Source organism: Colias croceus, chromosome 10 (assembly GCF_905220415.1).
Source record: "Colias croceus chromosome 10, ilColCroc2.1".
In the NCBI taxonomy this organism is placed as follows: Eukaryota; Metazoa; Arthropoda; class Insecta; order Lepidoptera; family Pieridae; genus Colias; species Colias croceus.
The window spans coordinates 1,935,354-1,959,427 of NC_059546.1; the positions used below are offsets into that span (position 1 = coordinate 1,935,354).

General features: G+C 30.4%; 1 protein-coding gene and 1 non-coding gene across 2 annotated transcripts; one reads left to right on the forward strand and one right to left on the reverse strand.

Moving 5' to 3' along the window:
* Positions 1–3,534: 3,534 nt before the first annotated feature.
* LOC123695182 lies at positions 3,535–5,905 on the forward strand. The gene is made up of 2 exons (XM_045640943.1): positions 3,535–3,546; positions 5,242–5,905. Exons 1-2 carry the CDS (start codon positions 3,535–3,537, stop codon positions 5,764–5,766), a joined length of 537 nt encoding a protein of 178 aa, XP_045496899.1. The 3' UTR covers positions 5,767–5,905.
* Positions 5,906–6,169: 264 nt separating this feature from the next.
* On the reverse strand, positions 6,170–6,242 carry Trnaa-agc. Its single transcript has one exon. It is a non-coding gene; the product is annotated as a tRNA-Ala (tRNA).
* Positions 6,243–24,074: the final 17,832 nt, after the last annotated feature.

The window sequence follows — 24,074 nt, forward strand, 5'->3', positions numbered from 1 at the left end:
AAGTACGTAGTACCTACCTAAAGTTTTTTTCAGTTTCTAGTCTTTTCGTTTTGAGCTCCTCTAAGAGTAAAATATTCACGCAAAATCACATGTAGGTAATCATATTATAGTGGAAAATAGTAGCTCAATGTAGTGAACTATTATTTTCCTATTATCCTAACTTCTATTTACTCAGGGTTCTTACAAATTGTCATACCTACAATAATTAAAGTCTTCATCAATTTCACAAGTAAATTTTAAGAGCTCGTCGTAATTCAATAATCGTTAATTGTTTACCGATAACAAAATAATCATCGTAAATGTTTCTCAACGTTTGTCGCGTCATGGTTGGCACTTTGTTCGAAATTTGATTTTTTTTTATTTTTAAAAAGTTTTTTCCAAATCTATTGAATAAGTTGCCAGGAAAGTGAAATGAACCGTAAAATGTACACATTTTTGTTTGTGACAATATTATTGCTGGAAGAAAATTTAATTGTTTCTTCCGATACAAATTCTACTGATGAGAAGAAAAATGAAGGAACTACAGAAAAGAAAATTCGAATATGTTCACCGGTGTGCTTCTTTTACCCTTTCTTCTATCCCACGTATTATTATTATCCTTATTATGTTCCATCAATTTTAGTCATCGGATAAAGAAAATAACAAAATAAAATAGTAATAAAATGTAACGCTCGAATTTTTAATTAAGTATTTACATAAAGCTAAATTCTTCCTTTTTCCTCTTACTTTGATTTGAATAAAAAATATATAAAAATGTTTTATTTCACCACAAATGTTTTATGTAGACTTAAATTATGGTTACCTACTGCTTTTTGAAGAACGATAAATTTTGTAAGGGAATTCTTATCTTCATCAAGATATTATTCTGTATTTAAATTTAACTGAAATAAAGTGAACGTACGTACGGTGTACATACCGTACGGTATGTACCTATTTGTAGTACTTTATGTAATTCCATAAATTATAATTATGATTTGGGTTTTATTTCGTATTATATAAAAATTTCTCTGTACATAATAAATTCGAATAACTTATAAAAAAAAAGTTGTCAAAGTATACATATACCTTCGCCTTCGCGAATGCCTTCGCGAATGCCATCGCAAATGCCTTCGCGAGTGCCTTCGCGAATGCCTTCGCGAATGCCTTCGCAAATGCCTTCGCAAATGCCTTCGCAAATGCCTTCGCGAGTGCCTTCGCGAATGCCTTCGGAAATGCCGGCGGTACAGCCGCCGGCATTTGAAGACCTGGATATAACTTTGGGTACATACTAGGTACATACAGTTGCTAGTTACATATTATTTTTTATTGTTGCCCCACCTTGAGCCCATGGCTAGCTACGCCCATGCTCTGGGATAAGAAAATGGAGGCTTTAAGGCTTTGTTCTTAATAACAATAAAAAACTAGTCCTTGTCTCAATTATTACCCAAAGATTAATATTTTTTACGTACAAGTATCTATATTACTTGAAGCATTTATTTTTAGTTGCTCTAATACCCTAATACTTTTTCCATATCTGACTTTGCGTTGTATGTGATATTTAATACAAGTTTTCATCCTCATTTCCTTCAAGGATATCTTTCAAGAAGTACCTAAATATAATCTATATACCATATCCATCTTTAGTACGTCCAAATTCCGTATTCTATAGTCATTTGGAATATAACATGATTTATAAGGCAAACTTTATTGTTACAATAATGTATGCGAAATAATGCGCATACCTACATGATGGAATACCTAAGTTGTTCAATTGTTCATACATTTTCTCGTCATCGAGATGTATGTATTATTTTAGGAATCTAGAATTAGTAATTATGTAATACTCCAATGCTCTGCCCTGCTTTATTTCAGATGATCCTCTTACTAGTTATCAATATAAAAACAACATTCGCATACCATAGAAATTGGGGTCCAATACTACCTCCATTCACACCAGGCCCTATCCCCATTGATACAGAATGTGATGGAACCCGACCATGCCTCGAAATACCGTCTAGAAAGATCTGCAAGGAGAAGCTGTCACAACCTCTTATACCCTGGTTACCGATACCATGGTGGTACTTCTTCTGCCAAATGATCACGGGACCTAGAACCGGGTTTCCATTGAAAACAACTTCAAGTACTATTCATCCGTATTTCAAAAAGGCTATAGAAGAATTGGCCGAGTTCAAGAAAAATAGAAGATTCTCGAAGAATTACCCAGAGTTTGAAGGGACATGATGTAAAGCTCTAATAACAGAATTTGTGTATTTTCTGTGTGTGTCTTTATGTTGAATCCCAAATGAGTATTATATTAATGTTGAAGATGTACCTATGCTTATAAGCCTTTTTTCTAGTATACCGGCTGCTTCTCAAAATAAAGAATATACTTAACTAATAATATGTTTTATTATCACCTATAGTAATATTTTGATACTAGAAACTCGATTACAATGGGACTTATGCGGGTTTTTCTTTGAAAACGCGGGTGAAGCCGCGGGCGAAACTCTAGTTACCGATATCAAGAACAAACAAATTAAAGGTAAACTGTACCTATTGTTTGTAAAATTATCAGTCATTAGAATTGAACAAAAATCCACGTTCAAAATTACTGAATATATTTTAAGAAACATGAATACTTTAAAAATATTATTCAAAGTTTAATAAACTTCCCAAATATACTTTTAATTGTTACCGAAATACAATTGAAAGTTGCCAACTTCAATATTTATGTTCCGTCTCTTATTCCTCATATTATACAATACCTTTGTTAACTTGATATATTTTAAGAAATGTTGAAATAATTTAACATTATTTTTATTTTAAATAAAGATCATTTTTGTTTGCATTTTTGTTCCTTTTTAATGTTGAATCATTGTGAATTGTAATGTGAATGTTGTATTATTGATCCAATGTTCAATGATTGTTTGAAAATAGTGTTAAATTGTAAAAATTAATATATAAAATGTGTTATAATATATTATGTATTCCTTGTGAAACAACAAGAGAAATTTATAGTGCTGATAAAAATGTCATAAAACCAATACTAGGTATTTAAAATTAAAAAAAATATTTTTGTTAACAACATTAAAGCGCCTGTAAGAAAATTGGAGTAAAAAATATTAACTTTATTCAGTATCTCTTTCAAATCAGTAACGATGTCTGTTTATAAAATTTAATAAACTATTATATCGTCAATGAGTCTAAACAAATTTTAAATCATAATACAATTCTATACATTCTAGGTTATAAAAATTCTAATAAAAATTGGATAAAAATCAGCGCCTGATAAAAAACAGTTTCAAGTTATTGAGAGCGGTTTTAAAACAAGAAATGAAATTCATAGTTCGTATTCAAGATAAAATGAAACAATTTTTATGTGATTGACGCGCTTTATATTTTTAATAAGAAATTAAAATAATATTTCAAACACAATTATTGGTTTTGTCATAATAATGTGAACGGCTATTACCTATATTTTTATGTTAATTGGATAATTAAACGCCTAAACTAAAAATAGTTGTAAATCTACACCTATCAAATATTATCGTGAGAATGTATATCCAGGTTTGTTTTTTTGTTTCTCTTTTTATTATTTTTTATTAATTTCTTCATATTATGGTAGTTTATGTAGGAAAAATATGTTTATGATTAAAATGTTTTTAAAGTTTTTTAGATTTCATTTTATGATGATTTTTCGTGTGAAAAATGTGAAAGCTAATATTTTTCATTTTATATTTATGATTATATTGTAATATAATATTATGTTTTTGAAGTTTTTTAGATTTCATTTTATGATGATTTTTCGTATGAAAACTGTGAAAGCTAATATTTTTCATTTAACGAGTTTTCAAGATTGAGTCAAAAAGGCGGGAAATTCCAATGTGCTTCCATTGCTAAGAATATGGTTGTTAATGATTCGTAACCTCTTCACAGGTTATGATATTACTATCATGTCTACACATTTCAATGCCTCGTCGGTTATCTGCTAACAAATTACGATACACACACCCAAGACCATCCATATTGCCTGATTTACAAGGAAATGCACCTAACCTCAAAGTGCCAAATAAAGACTTTTGCACCTTCATGGCGTCAAATAGCGCGGGAAAATCCTTAGTTTTACCATGGTGGTATTATTATTGCCAGGATTTAAGAGAGCAAGAAGAAAAAAAGGTTAATCCTAATAATATTTATTTACCATTATACAGTGCTATTGTAGAAAAAGTTCAATGGTACAGGAGAAACGGTATTTTTGAACCGAGTAAGAAAAATCCAGTCCGTAAAATTCGAGTGTAGTTTTCAAAGAATTTGATTTCGGGACTGAGAAGTTCGATATTCAGTTATCTATATTATATTTTCATGAGATGTTAATAAAGTCCTATTTTATTATTGTAGTTTTTGTTCTATTTTGATCAAGTATGTGCAAGAACGAACTTCAGATATAAATATTTATCAGGTGATTCTTTTAGTTTGGGAAAGAAAAATAAACGTGAAAAATTACAATATTTTTATACTATAATATCGTTTTTATACTGAAACTATAGATAGGGTTTGGGTAAGAGTATCTAGAAAGTGATACGGTAAAATATTATGTTCAGTACTATGATATATAAAAGAGCTAGATACGTTACCCGCTCTCTATTTTGGCAAGAAAAAACTCAGGTAAGTGCCCGAGTTTCACTTAGTCACGCACCATTCAGCGTCGTGGCTGGACGTTCTTTTTGTATTTTAATCGGCAGTTGTTATTACGAAGTACATGAGTGAGACATGTATTATGTCTAGTGCGTGAGAGTGAAAGAGAGAACAACTGTATTGGTGATAATGCGTTAGTAAGTAGGTATGTATTAATTACGCTGTTTTTTAGTGCAATGATGTTGGCGTATGCCGCGTCTACTAGTATAATAGGTCATTGGTTCAGTATCCATACTTATGTAAGTATGTAATTGTTTGTATCAAAAGCAGTTCTTAAACAATTCACTGTTTGCAAAAACACAAACCCGATATGTTCTGTATTGCATCGAACATTTTGAATCAGAATGCAAGCCTTTAAAGTGGTGCGTATATTATTATTTTTTTTTACATATATTTATTTCATATTAAAATTATGATAATTTTACTAGAGTGCGTTTATTTCGTACTCAGAGGATTACTAGCAAATTAGCAATGTTTTCTTTGTAAAGGTAAGTAAACAAATATTAATGAAAATTAAAGTCATTATCTTCTATTACGTGTATGTACAAATGGTGTATCTATTTTCAGGCAGTTATATTACTACATGCATCACTTATACTCTGTAGAAAGAGATACAGAGATTCATCATCAGAGGAGAGCATAGAAAATGTCCTATACTATCAAGACTGCCAGCACAAAAAGGATCCCCCGAAGCCCTTACAGCTCAGAGCGGTGGAACCAACCACGACCACGAAGAAGCCTCAAGAGTGCAAAATGTGTTGTACCATGTGCTGTGGGGATGAGTGCACACAGACAAACTCTGGAAGAACCATGTCAATGAACCAACCGAGACAGCCGTTCCCAGTTCAGCAGCCAAGGAAAATTGAACCTTCAAGACCGACGCGACCTCGTGCCCGCAACGCTCCGTTCTTCGCGAGACGCGATCTAGGATTCACAAAGGATAATATAAAGAGCCTAATATCCCAGGATATGGATATACGGAAGATATTGAAGGACCTCGTACGGGTGACAATGCAGAAGGTGGACTTGATGCAGCTGATGAACAGTAGGACGGAGAAACCAAGGGATAGTGTATTTGAAAATGACTTGTGAATGGTCATGGTCGGAGACTAATGTTGTTAGCTGTTATTAAGAGCGACAGTCGCATGGCTGGTCGAATTATCTTGTTAGACATATGCTAGACGAGGAAATTTATTCATAATATGTTGGATATAGGAATCGCCTACTTGGACTAATAATAAATGTAGAAGCATTGCACAGCAATGCCAATTTTGCCCTTATAATATTATTATTCAGTTTTCTAACTGTGGCTATACTACTTTAATTATTTTATTCTGTGATTTTATTATTAGTAAAATTCATGTTATTTCGCTGTAGTTTTAATACACCATTTTATCCTCTTACTCTATAAAAATAGATTTTGTTCAAAATATAAAAATGAATAGATTTGATAATATAACTTGTCATATCAATTAGTCTTATTATAAAAAAATATTGGAGGCGCCGGGTATCGATCCCGGTACCTCTCGCATGCTAAGCGAGCGCTCTACCATCTGAGCTACGCCCCCGATAGTAACACATTCGAATTTAGTGACCACATACAGTATTTTTTTTTATTCAAATCAAGAAGAGTAGTGAAAGGAAAGTCATATTTGCAGTCAGATAAGGCGCAAGGCGTTTTTTTTTGTTCAATTAAATTCATATGGATAGTGTGAATAAAACAACTTAATTAAAAGAGAAATAACTACATAATGTAGGTATGTAAATGTAGGATTATGAATCTGTAGACGTAAATTTTTAATTTTTTGCTCGGGTTGGTGTCAAAATGTCCTGTATGTTTACTAAATTATAAAGTCTTTGTTCTGTTATCAGTTCTTTAAAATTGGTATTAAACTAGTATTTACCTACCGTTAACATTATGTCTTATTAAAGAATAATAAGCATAAAAAAACTTTTATATGAATCGAAAATATAACATCATTTTGGAAACGAAAATGTAAAAAATCATAAAAAGTTTGTGCAACAATTATCATGGCTAATTCTAAAATGTCGACGGCGTCCTTTGGGATACTAAATATTAACAATATAATGCAAATTTGTGAAATTCACGGAATAATTTCAGTAAATTTCACGCTTTCGTCGACAAACTTAAAATCGAGTTAGATTTTTCGCCAAATTAAATAGGTAGTTCATTCCGTTGAAATTGAAGGAAAATGTTGTACTTAACTACTTAGATATGTTTATTACGCCAAAATGAGTGTTTTTCTTAATGTTTAAATATTCAGTTATTAGATCTACAATTATTGATAACAAAACCAGCTTATGTACATCGAAACTACGGTACAACAATAACAGGAAGGATTTGTATTTATCTTCTTTTAAAGTGGAACTTTTATTACATCGTCTCAAACTTTTTGGTCTGTGTAGCGCATGTCGCGTGACGCACGATACGTACGATAATTATCGTACAAATACGATAATTTTTAGTAAAATGTCTATAGTGTGAAAAAAAGTTTCACTTTTACCGTGGTTTCATAAAACCACACAACATTTTTTTTTAGTAGGTACGATTCAATTAAAATACAGCTGTTCAACCCATTTAAAGTTGGTTTCTATTTAGGGCAAATATATTATCAACAATGTAATCATTATTACTAGCTGTGATTTGTTATCAACCGTTTATTACAATTAGGCATTATCACAGAACTTTTTCATTAAGTATCTACAACCTATTTATCGCACCCTTTTATTTGTAACAACAAAAAGTCAAAAAAAGTAAAATATGCTGTCAGCCTGCGGCTTCGCCCGCGTTTTCAAAGAAAAACCCGCTTAGTTCACGTTCCTGTGGAATTTCTGGAATAAAAGCTATCCTATATGTGTGACAATAATAGATGAAAATGAGTTCAGCAGTTTTCGCGAGAAGTAGTAATAAACATTCGCCTTAATAATATTGGTAGGATAAACATTTCAATTTGGATATTTCTTTACTTTTGTAGTAATTACACACATATTTCTCAAAAACAACTAGCTTAAGAGTCTGTCATACATCTTCTATTGGTAAGGTTTTGTCGAAAAATACATTCAACGGAATTGAACAAATAGATTACAGAATTTAACAGTACACTTAATCCCCCTTACATGTCCTGTATGATGAATGCTATTTATTCACTCTGAGGTCCACTAATGTAGTTGTACCTTATAATAATGTTCCTTTGTGATAGTAACAAATGATACAGTATTGTAGCCCAATGAGAAATGTCCAACGTTTAAATTGGACAATGGTACCTTGAAGTATATGTAACTGCATATAATAAACTGTCTTGTGAATGCATATAGTATAATAAACTGTCTCGGAAGCAATTACAATTTAATTGTTTCTACGGTAGATCTGTTTCTAAAACTTTCAGGATGCATACTTAAATAACAGGGGATTTTAAACATGAATGCAGGAGAATCCAATGAGCGTATTATTGAAGTGAAACTTCTTTATCGGGGTTGGAAAAAAAATGTAGTGTAACATTTTTTGTTACGCGTGACATTTTTCCGTTACGCGCCATCTTTTTCTTATCCCTACCACGCGTGATTCGACGAATTTCTGTAAAGTTGCATAGAAAATTATTTTTGGAAAATAAGGTCATAAAGTTTCACTTCTTACGTGTGTACACTAGTACATGCACAATTTTTTATTTATTTTCTTTTCACACGTTTAAACTTTCGTAAATACATTAAGTAGTGGCCACTGAAACTGAGATTAATTTACACGTGATTTCTAAGTTGTCCTTGAAGTGACAATTGAAATGTTAGGTACGTGTGATTTATTAACCTACTTCAAAAAAAAGGAGGAGGTTATCAATTCGGCCCGTATTTTATTTATTTATAAATAACGAAATAATATAAACATGATGAGTGGCCTTGTTCCAGACAGGTCTTTCATTTATCTAGTTATAGGTATATATTAATCAGGGTTTTTCATGAAGTTACATAATAACTAAACATATCATCTACACTAATATTATAAAGAGGAAAACTTTGTTTGTTTGTTTGATTGTAATGAATAGGCTCATAAACTACTGGACCGATTTTAAAAATTCTTTCACCATTCGAAAGCTACATTATCCACGAGTAATATAGGCTATTTAATATCACGCTAAGACCAACAGGAGCGGAGCCACGCGGGTGAGACCGCGCGGCACACCTAGTAGTTATATAAAACAGGGTTTTTCATGAAGTTACATAATAACTAAACATGTCAATAAATCAATCATAACTACGCTGTAACCATTAATATTATTTTGACGTAAAGTTCGTGTAGTCACTTTGACTACAGTATCACAAAGATGCAATGAACCGCTTCGTTTGTAAACTGTTCGAATTATCTAAAGTAAATTCACGAAGTGAAATGCATTGTTTCGACGTTAATTTAATTATTTTAGTCTACGTAAGTTCCTAGATGGTTAGGTGTTAGTGCAAGAGTGAGCAACGTATTGATTTCGAATTACTAAAAATTACTAAAACTAAAAATACTTACAGGTAGGTAATCGTTTAGTAACTATTAAATAATATATCAAAAACAACTTTAGTTATTCCAAAATAAAGTTCAATTCGTGAGTTTTATTAATTGGAGTGAAAGTTCATAATATGAAATAAAAGTAAACTATATTGTTATTGGTTGTAAGTGAATTTGTTAGCTTATTTTAAAAAAAGCAACAATTGTTTGTTTTAAAGGTTTCATCGTTTTATTACAAAGGACATATAAAATATAATTAACTATAAGATAAAGGAAAATCCAGTTATTAATATTTTCATATTATTATTTACTATTCATCTACTACTTACATAATATTTTTATTTATATATTTTGCCTAATATAATGTTATCAAACCATTGATTGCAATATCACAAATACAATAATGAGTTAACACTTCATAAACGTTGTTATACATGGTGTAATCGTTAAGTGTGCACAGGCGATTATTCCGTAACTATTACAGATATCAAAAAACTTTAAACTGATTTGGAAAGTATTAATTAACCTAATGAGTAAAATGATCATAATACATTTTTAAAAATAAAACGAGAAATACGTACCTACTTAAAGATTCCACCCTGTATTGTGTGATTCATTTATATGACGTCACGATAAAAGTCCTAATAATTAATTAACTCTTATTCCCGCCAAAACAATAACGTTATCTCATAGCTGTCAAAAGTTTGTTAGCTACCAGATTGAAAAATCAAAATAACCTATGGGAATCATTACAGATCTGTGATAACAGCTGTAATTAAAAAGCTTCGAGTGTTTCCTATAATCAACTGAATAACAACTCCATAATCAACTGATTGCAATTTTAATAACTTGAGTGTGTATGGTGTGCGAGCGAGAGGCACATTCGCCGTCTCGCTCCTCCCCTAAACCCTGAAGTCGGTGGTTGAAGATAGCCTTCTGTATAGAGCTACGAATGTTTAGAGCTGATAGATTTTGTGGTAAAATGTTTCAGTTTTTATTAATCTAGGTTTTGATTGGCTATATTATAATGTTGAATTGATGACTAAATAATATATTATGTAATAGTTGTGTCAAATTGTAACCTATTATTATTTATTTCTTCACTAGCTAATTCAATTACAGATTTGTTTTAAAAACAATCGTAATTGATAGCTTCGAGAAAGCCATACTCTATATCATGACCAAATTATAACTATTACAATGTTGGATATATCGTTAAGTACTATGTAATAATAAATTGATAAAAAAAATGGATGTTTAATATTTATAAAGAGGAAGTGATAGGAATTGATATTGAACGAAAAGATTCAAAATAAGTTATCCATAGTTACTATCATCATAATCTGTATGCTTTAAACACCAGCACTACAACATTACTTATTCAGTTTAAAATGTATCAATACCTATAAACGTATAATATATATTATATAAGTACATATTGTATCTACGTACGTTCGTCCCACGCTCTCCGCGCTCGCTAGATCTATGGGCGGGTTTTAAAAGTCCGCGCTCCGCCCGCCCTATCGTACTTTGCGTGGTAGCAGCGCTGCTAGTGGTTCCTGAACGAGCACCTGCACTTTTGGCGTGAGTAGAAGTTTTATTTTTATTTTTTAAAATGTGTGCGGCCAGGAGTTTATAATGTTCTAAATTAAACAATTAACGATAGGTTTTAGTTTGGTTTTTATGCCGTATTTTTTTTATTTGAAAAAAAAAGAGTTAAAAAAAATGTTTGGAAATTATGGCATGAAAGCGAAAATTGACTTATTTTTTTTATAACGTAGTTTAAACTTTAAATAGTTTCGTAAATTTATGAGCATTAAATGTTATTGATTTCATAAAAAAAATATTTTTTATTTGTGATCAGTAATAACTGTGAAATTGAAAATAGGATAGTTCACATATTCTTTAAAATTTTACGATACGAAGTGAATCAAGAACGTAAAACTAACTTAGTTACTTTGCGGCATAAACTAAAGTCAGTATAAAGTGATGAAATAAATATCGTTCTACAAATAAAAAGACAATTATTATAAATCCTAATAAATATAATTAAGTGATAATAATATACTATAATAACAAATAAAGCAACAAGTAATTCTTACAAACTAGATCTAAAACTTTCAGCGTTTCTTCGCTCGAGGTATTCTTATTTACGAAAAATATTTTTTTACCTCGATATTAGGTTAATTTTGTATAATAAAACTCTAATATTAAAATATAACTCTTTCGTAAGTAATCATTGGCTATTGAATAAATGCATTGCAACATTAGGTGAAAGATTGTAGCCATACCTATTGTATTTTTAAATAAATAAAAAATATCAACCAAGTTCTCCACCTTCATATACTTATGGGTTTTTACTATATTTATTTTCGTATTAATATGAGAAAAAGTACCCAGTATATTATAGTTTGTGAGTAACTTTCTTAACTTTAAAAATATAAGAAAAATTAACGTCATAAGTTGCTTCTTTTAAAGGTGAGCGATGTGCAAAAGTTGTGGCATAGATTTTCATAGAATTCTACGATATAAGTAAGTATTCCGTTTTATTTAATACATGTATAAAACAATAAGAAAGCATCACTACAAAGTCGCTTTTTGCCGTCTGTGTGTATCTATGTTTATATCTTTAAAATTACGCAACAGATTTTGATGGGGTTTTTTAAAATAGATACCTAGAGTGATTCTCGAGGAAGGTCAGTGTAAAATATAATTTGTTAAGTTTAATACCAAGTAGGCGAAGCCGCGGGCGCAAAGCTAGTTAAGCATATACGGAAAAATAGAAGAAGTTATATGGCTTAATAAAGAAAACCTCTGAGGCTGTAGAATTTACCAATATGTCTCTTCAATTATTATTTTAATCTATATTTCACACAGCAGAATTAATAATACAAAAAGAAATAGAAAATGTTTAGTTGTGTTGATAACAATATCTCAATCAAAAGTAAGGCTAAAATAAAATTCATTTTACTTATTCATTTTACTATATATTTATAACAGTCATTTTATAATTAAAGTTTACAATTAGTAATGAATAATAATTAGGTAATACATTTCCCGTTCGGCATCTGTAATTCTCTGTTTACTTAAATATCTCTATTGACTTTAAATTTCATTTCGGCATATTCAAAATGTCCGTAATTAGGTACTTATGTCAGATTTGTACATAATAATATTGTTAATAATATATTATTCCCATTGAAAAAAAACGAACAACCTAAATTCACTTAAGATTCACTAGTAGTGTAAAGTTAATTCACTTTTATAAATTTGATAAAGACAATTCTTTTTATCATTACAACTAAAAAACAATTCTGCGAAATTTCAAATCCATTTTAGGATCTTTTCAAAGATTTTTATCGCATTAAAACAATGCTTTTGAAATTTAAAAATATTTAAGGGTATCGGTATGAGTTATGAATTTTACAAAAAAAAAATATATATATATATTTAACACGATGAAAACTAATGAGACTATAAGTTTAACGTCTCATTAGTTATAGATTTTATAAATTTATAACTAATGAGACGTTAAACTTAAAGTTTATTTTACTAATTGTCGTTAATATAATATGCATTAAGTTTGTACAACAACATGTCCTCCGGTTTCAGGATTTATGATGCATGTCAGTTTCACGTTTTGTCAACCTTGCACGAATTCGCGTTAAAACCACAAACTAAAATAATAATATAAATAATAATAAAATCGTCTTTATTTGGTTCTCACAACATTAAAAGGTTACAAAAACTTAGTAATAGTACACAATGTATAGTAGAAGATAACGTTGTGAGAAACTGGTGCCTGAAATAGACTACATAGAAGTCTGAGGTACAGGTCACCAGCCCCCCTCGCGGATGGGGGAAAATATAGAAAGATTAGCTTTCCGCCCGCGGCTCCGCCCGCGTTTTCAAAGAAAAACCAGCATAGTTCCCGATCCCGTGGGATTTCCGGGATAAAACCTATCCTATGCGTTAATTCAAGTTACCTATATGTATCCTAAATTTAATTGTAATCGGTTCAGTAATATTTGCGTGAATCAAACATACACATACACATCCATCCTCACAAATTTTCGCATTTATAATATTACTAGTTTACCCGCCCGCTTTGTCTAAAACCTAATAAAATTATATACCTACTAAAACTTTACTCTCGAATCACTCTATCTATTAAAAAAATCGCATCAAAATCCGTTGCGTAGTTTTAAATATTTAAGCATACAAAGGGACATAGGGAAATAAGGACAGAGAAAGCGACTTTGTTTTATACTATGTGTATGTAGTGATAAGTAGGATATGATAGGGTAGGATGTCAAAGGACTGTATTATCATTAAAACTGCAATACTAAATTCTTAAGAAATTAAAGACATGAACATAAGTTATATTATTTTTATTGGAAAGAAAAGAGTTCTATATTAAGCGTTAACTATGAAATGATTACAGTTGCTTTTTCTTATATATCTGGATACATTCTAGAAGCTTTTAAATAAACGCACAATGTTTTAATAGTTTTACCGCAATAAATATTTAATAATACTTATCTATGTACTGCACTTACAATATTCCATTATCATAAAGCTTAAAGCGGTATAAAAATGGATTTGTATTGCTAATAGAGATTCATAAAGAGCCGTTTAACTATATGCTTTCATACGAATGAAATTGGATTGGTTTGTGCGCGTCGTATTTTAAATTTTTGTTTCGCAAATTCGTATAAAATACGGGAAAATTGTTCCAGAATATTCTTTTGCGTGTACCATTCACTTTATGAATGGGAAGATTTAGATATCGATGTTAATGTTGTGATAAAGTAACTTTGTAAAGAAAAAGGATCAAGTAATAGATAATTTAACATTCAACAAGTTTAAAATCTAAATAAAGTTATATCTACTTTCCTTTGAAATAAAGTGCATATTCATTTTAACGGAAGGTATGCGATCAATTTTGTAGCAATCGATGATATTAAAAGAGCCTAAACAGCAAAATTTTAGAGATTAAAATATTTTTAATTACACCAAATGCGACATTTTGAAAATTAGACGTATTCACGTGATTCGTTAATACTATGTATGAACAATAGACATACACAAGAAGAATAGAGTTATTATTTCGTACGAAGTCGTGGATAATCCACAATTTCTGGAATCTGCTAGTTATGTAAAAAAAGATTCAGAGAAAGTTCAGCGGATCTGAAACTTGTCCTTAATTATGGTTTAGATTCACGTACTACGTGTGAATTTAAAATTCATAAACGAAATAATTGCTAATATATTCAAGGGTCTATATTGACTTTAAAGTATTCATATTATTGCATATTGTTCTCCGTAATTTCTACGAATATCGACGTTAATTTGCAATTGAGATCCGGACTTTAAACTTCATTTAAATTTATGAGTTTATATGGTAAATAATTATTGGAAATGTACACTGATTTAAAAAATTCCGAAGGTTGGTTTCGACATTATAAATACCTATTAAGTGTGCTTTAATTTGTTAAGAATGATCTATACCTACCTGTTACGGTGAATTTACATCAAACGAGCGAATGCTCATTCTAACCTATGTCAAATTATTTTGGCGTAAACAGGCGTAGAGCATTCTGTCGTTGTTGTGTGTTCGAAAAGATTCTATGCACTGAATACGAGTTTTCGTTTACACTAAAAGATCACGAAAGAATGCTCTTACTCTAGCTCTATGTTCGTTTGATGTTAATGCACCGCTAGAAGACTAAAGGGTGTTATTACAGGTATATCTAAAAATATCATATTGTTAAATTTAAGGAGAGTTGATTTACAAGTACTTACAGAGGGACACATTCTGTCTTCCTTTTCACGACAGGAATAATGTAACTAAAATTCCACTGCGACACATTAAAATAATATTTTTTAATATGAATATATTAAAAAAATGGATGACTCCTTGTAGAGTAATGTTCCCATATAACTGGGTCCTTGCTTTTTTAATATAAACGATAACCGAATGGTTTTGATAATATATCTAACTTTTTATGAGTTTTTAGAAGTACTGCTTATTTCTTGCACCATTGCCATTTTTTCGATTCTCAGAATATACAGCATTCATATATTTTATGCCCAAAATATCTCAAGTAGAACTCTTTACCAAACAGATAACCTACAAAGGGTTACATTGCTACGATTTCTCGGGATTTATCCAGAGATAAAGATCAGTATCTATATTTCATTGCGTGAATTATACTTTCAAAATAGCAAAGGGAGTTCCCACGCGTCTCTCTGAATGTACGATTTTTATATCATTTATCTATAGAAGTAACCTTTAAACTTCAAGGCCGATAAATAACTGGGCACTCTTCAAAACATTCATTTCATATTTATGTTTAGTGAAGACTATTTTTAAGGAAGGGTATTATTAGCTTACGTTGTGGTTGCTTCATACAATTTTCGTGGTTTCGATTCGACAATCATTCTAAAGTACTTAGGTGCCTAAGAGTATATAGTAGTATAAAATGATACGTATTAAAAATTACGTTATAAAGTTTTATATAATTTTGATCCTGTATTTTGTTAAAAAATGAATCAGCAAGAACCAGAAGTATTTTGTTTTCAGTTAAAAATAATTTGAATTAACATATTTTAAAGGTTATCGTGTTGAAATTGTCAAAATATATTACGTAGGTATCTAATGGATCTTGAGCACTTATATACTGCAAGAATCGCTAAGGGATACACAGCATTTGTTATCTGTAAGGTTATATTCCTCCCGGGAATGTCGCGACTGATGTGTCAATTGCTATATTGTTCTTTACATTATTGTCCATATTATATGATATTTTGCACCGGTTCATTTAATTCAAACGAGCGAATGCTCATTCTAACCCCACTATGTCAAATTATTTTAGTGTAAACAGGCGTAGAGCATTCTTTCGTTGTTCTTAGTACGTTTGAAAAGATTCTATGCAATGGTCTTATACTGAACAACACTGAGTTTATTATTGGCATGCATAAAAATCGTATTAATAGATTTGTAGGGTAGAAAACGCATTAAGATGAACGGTGAATTTGTAAAAAAAGATCATAGAAATTAAGATTACCCAATTTACCTTGCTAGCTAAAATTATATACATTTTAAATATCACAGCTTATAAATAGGTATGTCTAAAGTTTTGGTTATTGAAGGGAAACGATTATTTACTGTAGCTAAAGGTTACTATTGTTACTAAGTTATCCAATTTAGGAACGATTCGTAGATCTATTCGTATAGTGAAAATGAAATCGAAATTATTTTTTTTTATAAATACGAAAATTTCAATAATTGTTGTTTTTTTTATAATAAGTTAGTTCTAATAGATAAAATAAGTAATTATAAATACTTTATCCATGTTTTACTTAAAAAATTGTTAAATCAACACATAACTATATGAAATTATTTTAATGAATTGTAGAGACGTATAGATGAAGAATAATTGTATAGTAAAGGCAATGGAAAACATTTTAACAAATTCCCAAACAGATGTATAAGTATCAACAAGGATTTTGAGATGCTTACATAAATTTGTTTTATTATGAAACCTCCAGAACTTTCACTTACATTGTTTTAAAGAATAAATTGTAATACGTATTTATAGTCGAAGTTTGGAATTTTTCTTTATTTTGAAGTTAAAGGATTTATACTTTTTTCTGAATTGTTTATGGCGAATGTTACCTAAATTGTTAGTACTTTTTACTTTTTTTACTTACTGGTTAGAAATCTTATCGCAAATATATATTAATGTAAGGCACTGATTTCAGGTGTTTATTAATTTATAATATAGGTAGATTATTATTATGTACTACTTTTGCACTGCGTCTCCTTGTCCACCAGGTTATCTGGAAGAGATCGCTGTCTGAGCGATAAGACCGCCTGTTGTGCTCTTTTATTAACTAATGTATTGTGTATAAATTTATAAATATAAATTTATAAAGAATAGAAAAAATTCGATCACGAGGCGGGACTTGAACCCGCATCCTTCGCGCCATTCCAATGTATTGTGTTAAGTTACTTGTACTTTTCTCTGTGGTGCACAAAAAAGTATTTTTGTTTGTTTGTTTATGTATCATTGTATAATCGGCATACCATAAATGTATCATACAGTAGGTGTATTAATAGATTATAGGTACTTATAAGTTCACTAAAAAAGTACGCCTGATGTAAAAATTGAGAAAAGGGTAAATCACTTAAGACGACCTACAAGCGTGATTTGTAATAAAACGCGTGTAAAGTCGATTCAATGGCATTAAACATTATCTCTATACACATGAGTACATTATTTGTCACTTTACGACAAAAGCCTGGCTGCTTTACGATGTTTTAGTATTCATAATATCAACATAATATGGCCGTAGAGTTCATGCTTTCGCGGCAAAATGAAGACTTGTGATAAAAATTTTATATCACGCTTTTAACTATTTGAATCAACTAAGCTTGTTTAGGTGTTCACTTACAGTACCTAATTAACCTGTGTACATATGAAAATTAAATACTGTATTAGAATGAAATGATAGATCATTTTATTATTCAACTAGCTTCCACACGCGACTCCGTCCGCGCGGATACCGGTCTTCGCGTGGATGGTTTATTTCTCAATTTCGAGTAACTGACAATGACATCTTATAAAAAAAATCACATTTGGTATCGATCCAGTAACAGCCCTTGATATTTATTTTTTCAATATTTTCAATGTACAGAATTGACCCTTCTACAGATTTATTATATCTATGTATAGATGACAATAGTCTATTAAACCATAATATAGTAGAACATGTTGTTATATTATTTAAACACAGAACATTATCGAAATACTAGAGCGATAACTTTTTCATTTTCTTCTAAAAATACGTACAAGAAATACTTCTTTCTATTAGAAAAATACAGATAAAACAGCGTTTCCATTCAAAGACTTTAACCTGTAACTAGGAAGTCGTCAAAACAAATATACAGATTGATCGGGCGTATTTGGTGATCCATTTATATACCCACATGTTGACAGAGTGACTTCGTGCATGAATCTAATCAGATTGGGACCAGCAACAACTAAGTTAACTATTCGTACCGGTCGCGGTGACCAGAATAACGTGACCCCTGCATCGTGTTGATTTTGGAAATCTATCTTTCCAATGCAGTTCACTGTGGAAATCAACTAGGAAGTTTAAGACTTGATTGGAGCATACTATAAAAAAAAAATGTGTGCGTGTACTAGTGTAGGTACACACGTAAGAAGTGAAACTTCTTTATGACCTTATTTTCCAAAAAAATAATTTACTATATGCAACTTTACAGAAATACGTCGAATCACGCGTGGTAGGGATAGGAAAAAGATGGCGCGTAACGGAAAAATATCACGCGTAAGAAAAAATGTTACACTAAATTTCCAACCCCGATAAAGAAGTTTCACTTCAATAATAACTTATTCAATATGAAGCGAATTTCTTTAAAATAGGTCTATTATTTGGTAATACGTTCTTATCAAGTATTAAATTTCGTAGTAGGTACAAATCTTTGTGTCAAAAATATTTGTGACCATTCACTTGCTTCATTCTTCTTTGTTCTTGCTTTCTTTTCAAGTTTGTTGCTTCGTGTTTCTTTGTGTTATTGCTCAGTTTACTCTTATTAATTTCAATAGTTAGTGGGATTGATAAAGCCAGAGAGAGCTTAGTCTGGTGTAAGAGGTTTAATTACTTTTAGGCCTTAGCCCTAAAGGCGGGTTTAAAAATTTTCGTTCAGAAATTTAGAAACATACAAATTTAATTAGATAATTGCAAGTTTAACTTAAAATCCTTGATTTATTTTATTAATATAAATATTATATTTTACATTATTTTAAAGCAGCATGAATTCAACGAGAGTAGAGCGTCTCTACACCCAACATTAGAATTAACAATTTTTGGAGCGTTGCATTACTTACCTTCAAGGTTATCCTTTTAAAATTATTCCTCTCTCGGGATAACCTAAATCTAAATATGAAACTACACGGTTTCTCGCTTATTATAATTATTTACTTTGTTAACGTGGCTGTGCCTGTGCCACTCTCTTGGATTTATATTTATCTTATACACTATGTAGTTGATTAAATCTGTTATTAGAATAACATGGGATAAACTGATTTGAGGACTTAACTTTTATGCAAATATCAATGAAGAAGAATGAAGATTTCCAACTCATAGCTTTAAATTAATTCGTCTGTATGAATGTTATTTAATTACTCATCATCATCATCACTATCAGCCTACATTTGTCCACTGCTGGACATAGGCCTCAGTCATGGCACGGCATTTAATTGGCATTTAATTACTATATTGTAATAACTCAGCCCCCGGAATCACAGAAACAATAGAAATTCTATTGTGTCGTGATTCGATTGGGCCGCTCGGTGCTCAATGGGGAAATCTTAATAAGCGTTTCTGTTAATATATTATTCGTTATAAAACAGGGAAAAATATTCTGCAGCAACATTGTAGTAAAAATATATTATATATCAGTTATTAATTTATTATGTGATTGATAGTTTCAATTTGAAAAATTGATTGGCACACCCACTTTATTCTCACTTTGTAAATTTAAGACTGAATACCACGGATTTATAACGCACTGTATTATTTTTAAATTAATATTAAATATACATTTTAATAAATAAAAATGAAATGAATTTAATATATTTTTTTATATTCTTGAACTTAACGATTTCAGTAAATCATCATTCTAATGTGTTCATTTATTACTATAAAAATAATTTGTATTCAACCATAAAATATTAAAAATAGAATTTTCCCTCAACTGTTTGAACTAATATTTCGATTCATTAAAATAAAGTCCAAAGGTCATGTCCATGTCATGTCATTCCGTTGAACCAAAATCAGATATTATGTAACAGATACGTCATCAAAGGCCCGAACACGTGGAAGATACAATCGGATCTGCGGTCACAAACATGTGTTGCGAGATTTTGCACGTTTGTTTATTAATCCATTACGTATAAAGTGCATGATAGTTATTGAAATCGGATGGCATTCATTTTGATAATTGGTCTGTGAATTTGATAGGGATTTTTAATAAATTGACAATGAAGTTTTCAATTCAAAAATGATTGTTCACAATGCTACAAGCTAAGGCTACAAGAGACTACCACAGATTCCAAGACTAAATACTTAGTTACTACGAAAATTGATTTTTTTTTGAAGATTTAACGGCCAGGCAAAAATTGTCTAAAAAGTCCAAAATATGAAAAATACAAAATTAATACGTTCATCATTTTATGAAACGTTTTTAGTAAATACAAGTATTTCTTTCAAACAATTTATAGAGCGTTTCCATTAATTAATTTATTTTTGGTTTACCGTCCACAGGTTGACGTAAGTTAAAAGCTTAATTGAACTTTTAATACGGGATAATAGCATTAAGTTTTATGGACAATATGCCGAATTTTACACATTGTTACCGACTTTAAATTAAGATAGGATTTTGCATGTGGTTATTGATAACTTTTTAGAAGGTGAATCGGATTTGATGATTTTATATTTGAAAGCTGATTATAATAGCTGATCATAATTTTTAGTTAAGTCGAAATTTGATGTGAAGTTTTTTGTAATTATTATTTTTTTTTGACTACAAACTATTGTGACGATGATCTGATTTTTATAAGATTGATGTTGCATACGTACAAAATACTATATTTGTTTCAAACTTTTTTTTATCGGTTAGTACATTGTCAAATGCTAATATTAGTACCTACCTATGAAAACGATTATTATAGAAAATAAAATAAACGACATTTGATACATTTTTCTAAGATTTGAACAATAGATATTATAATTAATTTCCCTTTTGAAATGAACAAACCCTCGTAACTTTGACCACGAATAATTATTGTTTTATGCGTAAGTCAGATTTCTTTAGTAGCCATTATTGATGAAACCTTTTTAGTTCAAAGTAATTTAACAAAGACATTGTGCGTTATTTTATTTGTAAAAAATATGTTATAGATTTTAAGTAATATAAATAGAATGTTAATATTTACTATGAGTACCTAACATATTTATAGACTATGCAAATAATTCGTGATGACTTGATACTGGCCATTATACTTTTGTTGTACAGAGAAGAAAAAGTAGAGTAAACGTCATATTTTTCTTGTTTTGGCGGGAATAATTAAAATCGCTGTTTATACAAAATAATTTAACGATGTCATTAAATAAAAAAAAATATTTATTTTTTTAATATAGTGTGGGTTAATAAACATTATTTTAAATTATATATTTTTTTGCAGAATTAAAATGGCGCAGAACCTGTTGGCATTCTCTATCATCGCAGTGCTTGTAATTACAGTTGGAGTTAATGCAAAACGTAAGTTTGTTTTTCTGACTCAATATAATATGTTTTTAGAATATACACAATATTTTTTGTGGCTCTCTTATCTTCGGATGGATAAATTAAATGAAAAATTGCGGTTAGTGAAATGAAAATAACAAATAAAAAAATGTATTATCTATGTTTAGTGTACATGACCTGTTATATTATATTATGTGTTTACCTCTAAACATTTAAATAATTTGAGTATTTTTTAGTCTTAAACTATACCTTCTCCGATATAATTAAAATGAAAATTCACGCTTGGTAAATAACCTTCAAGAAATGATTACAAGTAAGATTTGTTGATATTAAAATACACGACCACACAATACATTTGCTCCGCTTGATTAGACCTTTACAAACTGAAAATTACTTAACTTGCGAGTTTTCGTAATGAGACAAAACCCTTCATTTGTGGTAAGGGATAACAACATATTTGGAATGTATAAAAATAAGATTGAATACAAAATGTGTGGGCGAATTACCGGTTTTTGTGTTAAGCTTTTTTTAATTCATTATGCTTTTAATTTGAAATACATATTGTACTTAATATTTAACAATTAAAAACATTTGAAACTCCAAAGAAACATTGTGTACCGCGTATTCGTTACATTAAAGGATAAAGTTGTAATATTTTATTTCTTCTTCTTCTTACACTAACACAAATCAAATGCAGAACTGGCTCGTCTTAATTTAGCCGGTGTAAATTTCCTGCATAAGGAAAATTTACTTACTAGATATTTGCTTTTAAAACCAAGTGGAATTGTAAACAACGGGCAAAAGTTTAGATCTAAATGGAAGTTATTATAGTTAAGTTTCACAACTATTGTTTATTCTAAGAGTCTTACGTCTTAGCCAAATGATGCCTAAGAACACACAGATTGTTTTTTTTTAACAAAACTTTGTACTTACGCAAAATATGTTTAATTAAATGTTTTATATCATTTTTCAAGGTTTGTATAACAAAAAACACAATGTATAAAGATGAAGTATACCTTATAGACTTTTATATGCCACATTTTACGCCATGAACTTTCAAGTTTAAACAACATAATTAATATTTTATTCGATAAAATAAACTCAAACTCAAACATTTATTCACTCAATAAGACTTCGTCTAGAAGCATTTTTGAATCGTCATTACATATTTTTAACATTTACCACCGATTCGGAAAGCAGTATCTATGGAGAAGAACCGTGCTCTTTTAAATTATACCAATTGAGAGCATTGCATTAGTTCAAACTTTAATGCGGTGGTTCTTATAAATAAAATGAATAAACCAAGCATATTGTACGAATAATATTGGTTATATATTTTGTTTATAAGAGCAGTGGTGGCTCAGTGGTGAGACCTCGGACTTCGAATCGATAAGTCCGGGGTTCGAGACCAGGCGAGCGCGCAGGAAATAAATTGATTTTTCAATTTATCTGCGCATGTTGTAACATCACCACTGCTCGAACGGTGAAGGAAAACATCGTGAGGAAACCGACATGTCGAAGAATTAAAAAGTTCGACGACATGTGTCATCCGCCAACACGCACTTGGCCAGCGTGGTGGATTATGGCCTGTACCCTCATAGGAGGCCCGTGTCCCAGCAGTGGGAACGTATATGGGCTGATGATGATGATGATGATGATGATGATGATATATTTTGTATTGTTACCTCTTGCTAATGCATTTTACTTTACGTTTCACTAGCTTTTAACCCATGACTTCATTGCACTTATTACGTGACTGTATTATTATACCAATGTCCATTGCTTATTTTCCTCCAATTTTATTCAAATTTGATAAGTAGTATTCTATAAGGTCTAATCTTTATAAATCACACAGAGGAGAATGCAAAGTCGGTTGAGCCGTTTTGATAAATATTAGGTACTAGCTTCCACCCGCGACTCCGTCCGCGTGGATGTCGGTCTTCGCGTGGATGGCTTATTTCTCCATTTTGAGTACCTCTGACAATGACATCTTATAAATATCTATTGGACCCAAATACTAGCTAGGCCTATAATAATACGCAACGTGTGTTCGCGGTTCTACGGAACAACGTCTATGGATAAAACTGAAAAATTAAGATTAATTTTTTTCTACGTATTTTTCCAGGATAAAAAGTATCCTATTTTACGCTAAGGATAATAAGGTATAATTATACCAAGTTTCATCGAAATCGAACCGCTAGTTTTCACGTGATGCCTTCACATACAGACAGACAGACAGACAGACAGACAGACAAAAATTTTTTTAATCACATATATGGGTTTGGTATCGATCCAGTAACACCCCCTGGTATTTATTTTTTCAATATTTTCAATGTACAGAATTGACCCTTCTACAGATTTATTATATGTATAGATATTTCTACTAAATAATACTAGCCAAAAATGGGAATGGAGCATTTTTTTATTATTAAGTAGATATATATTAAAATTCTAATGCTTGTATTTGTACTACTTAAAAAATTGTATGTAAGTTTTGTATGTAGGTATATAACGAACATGAGGGATGTAGATCGTAATCTAAATTTGCATTGC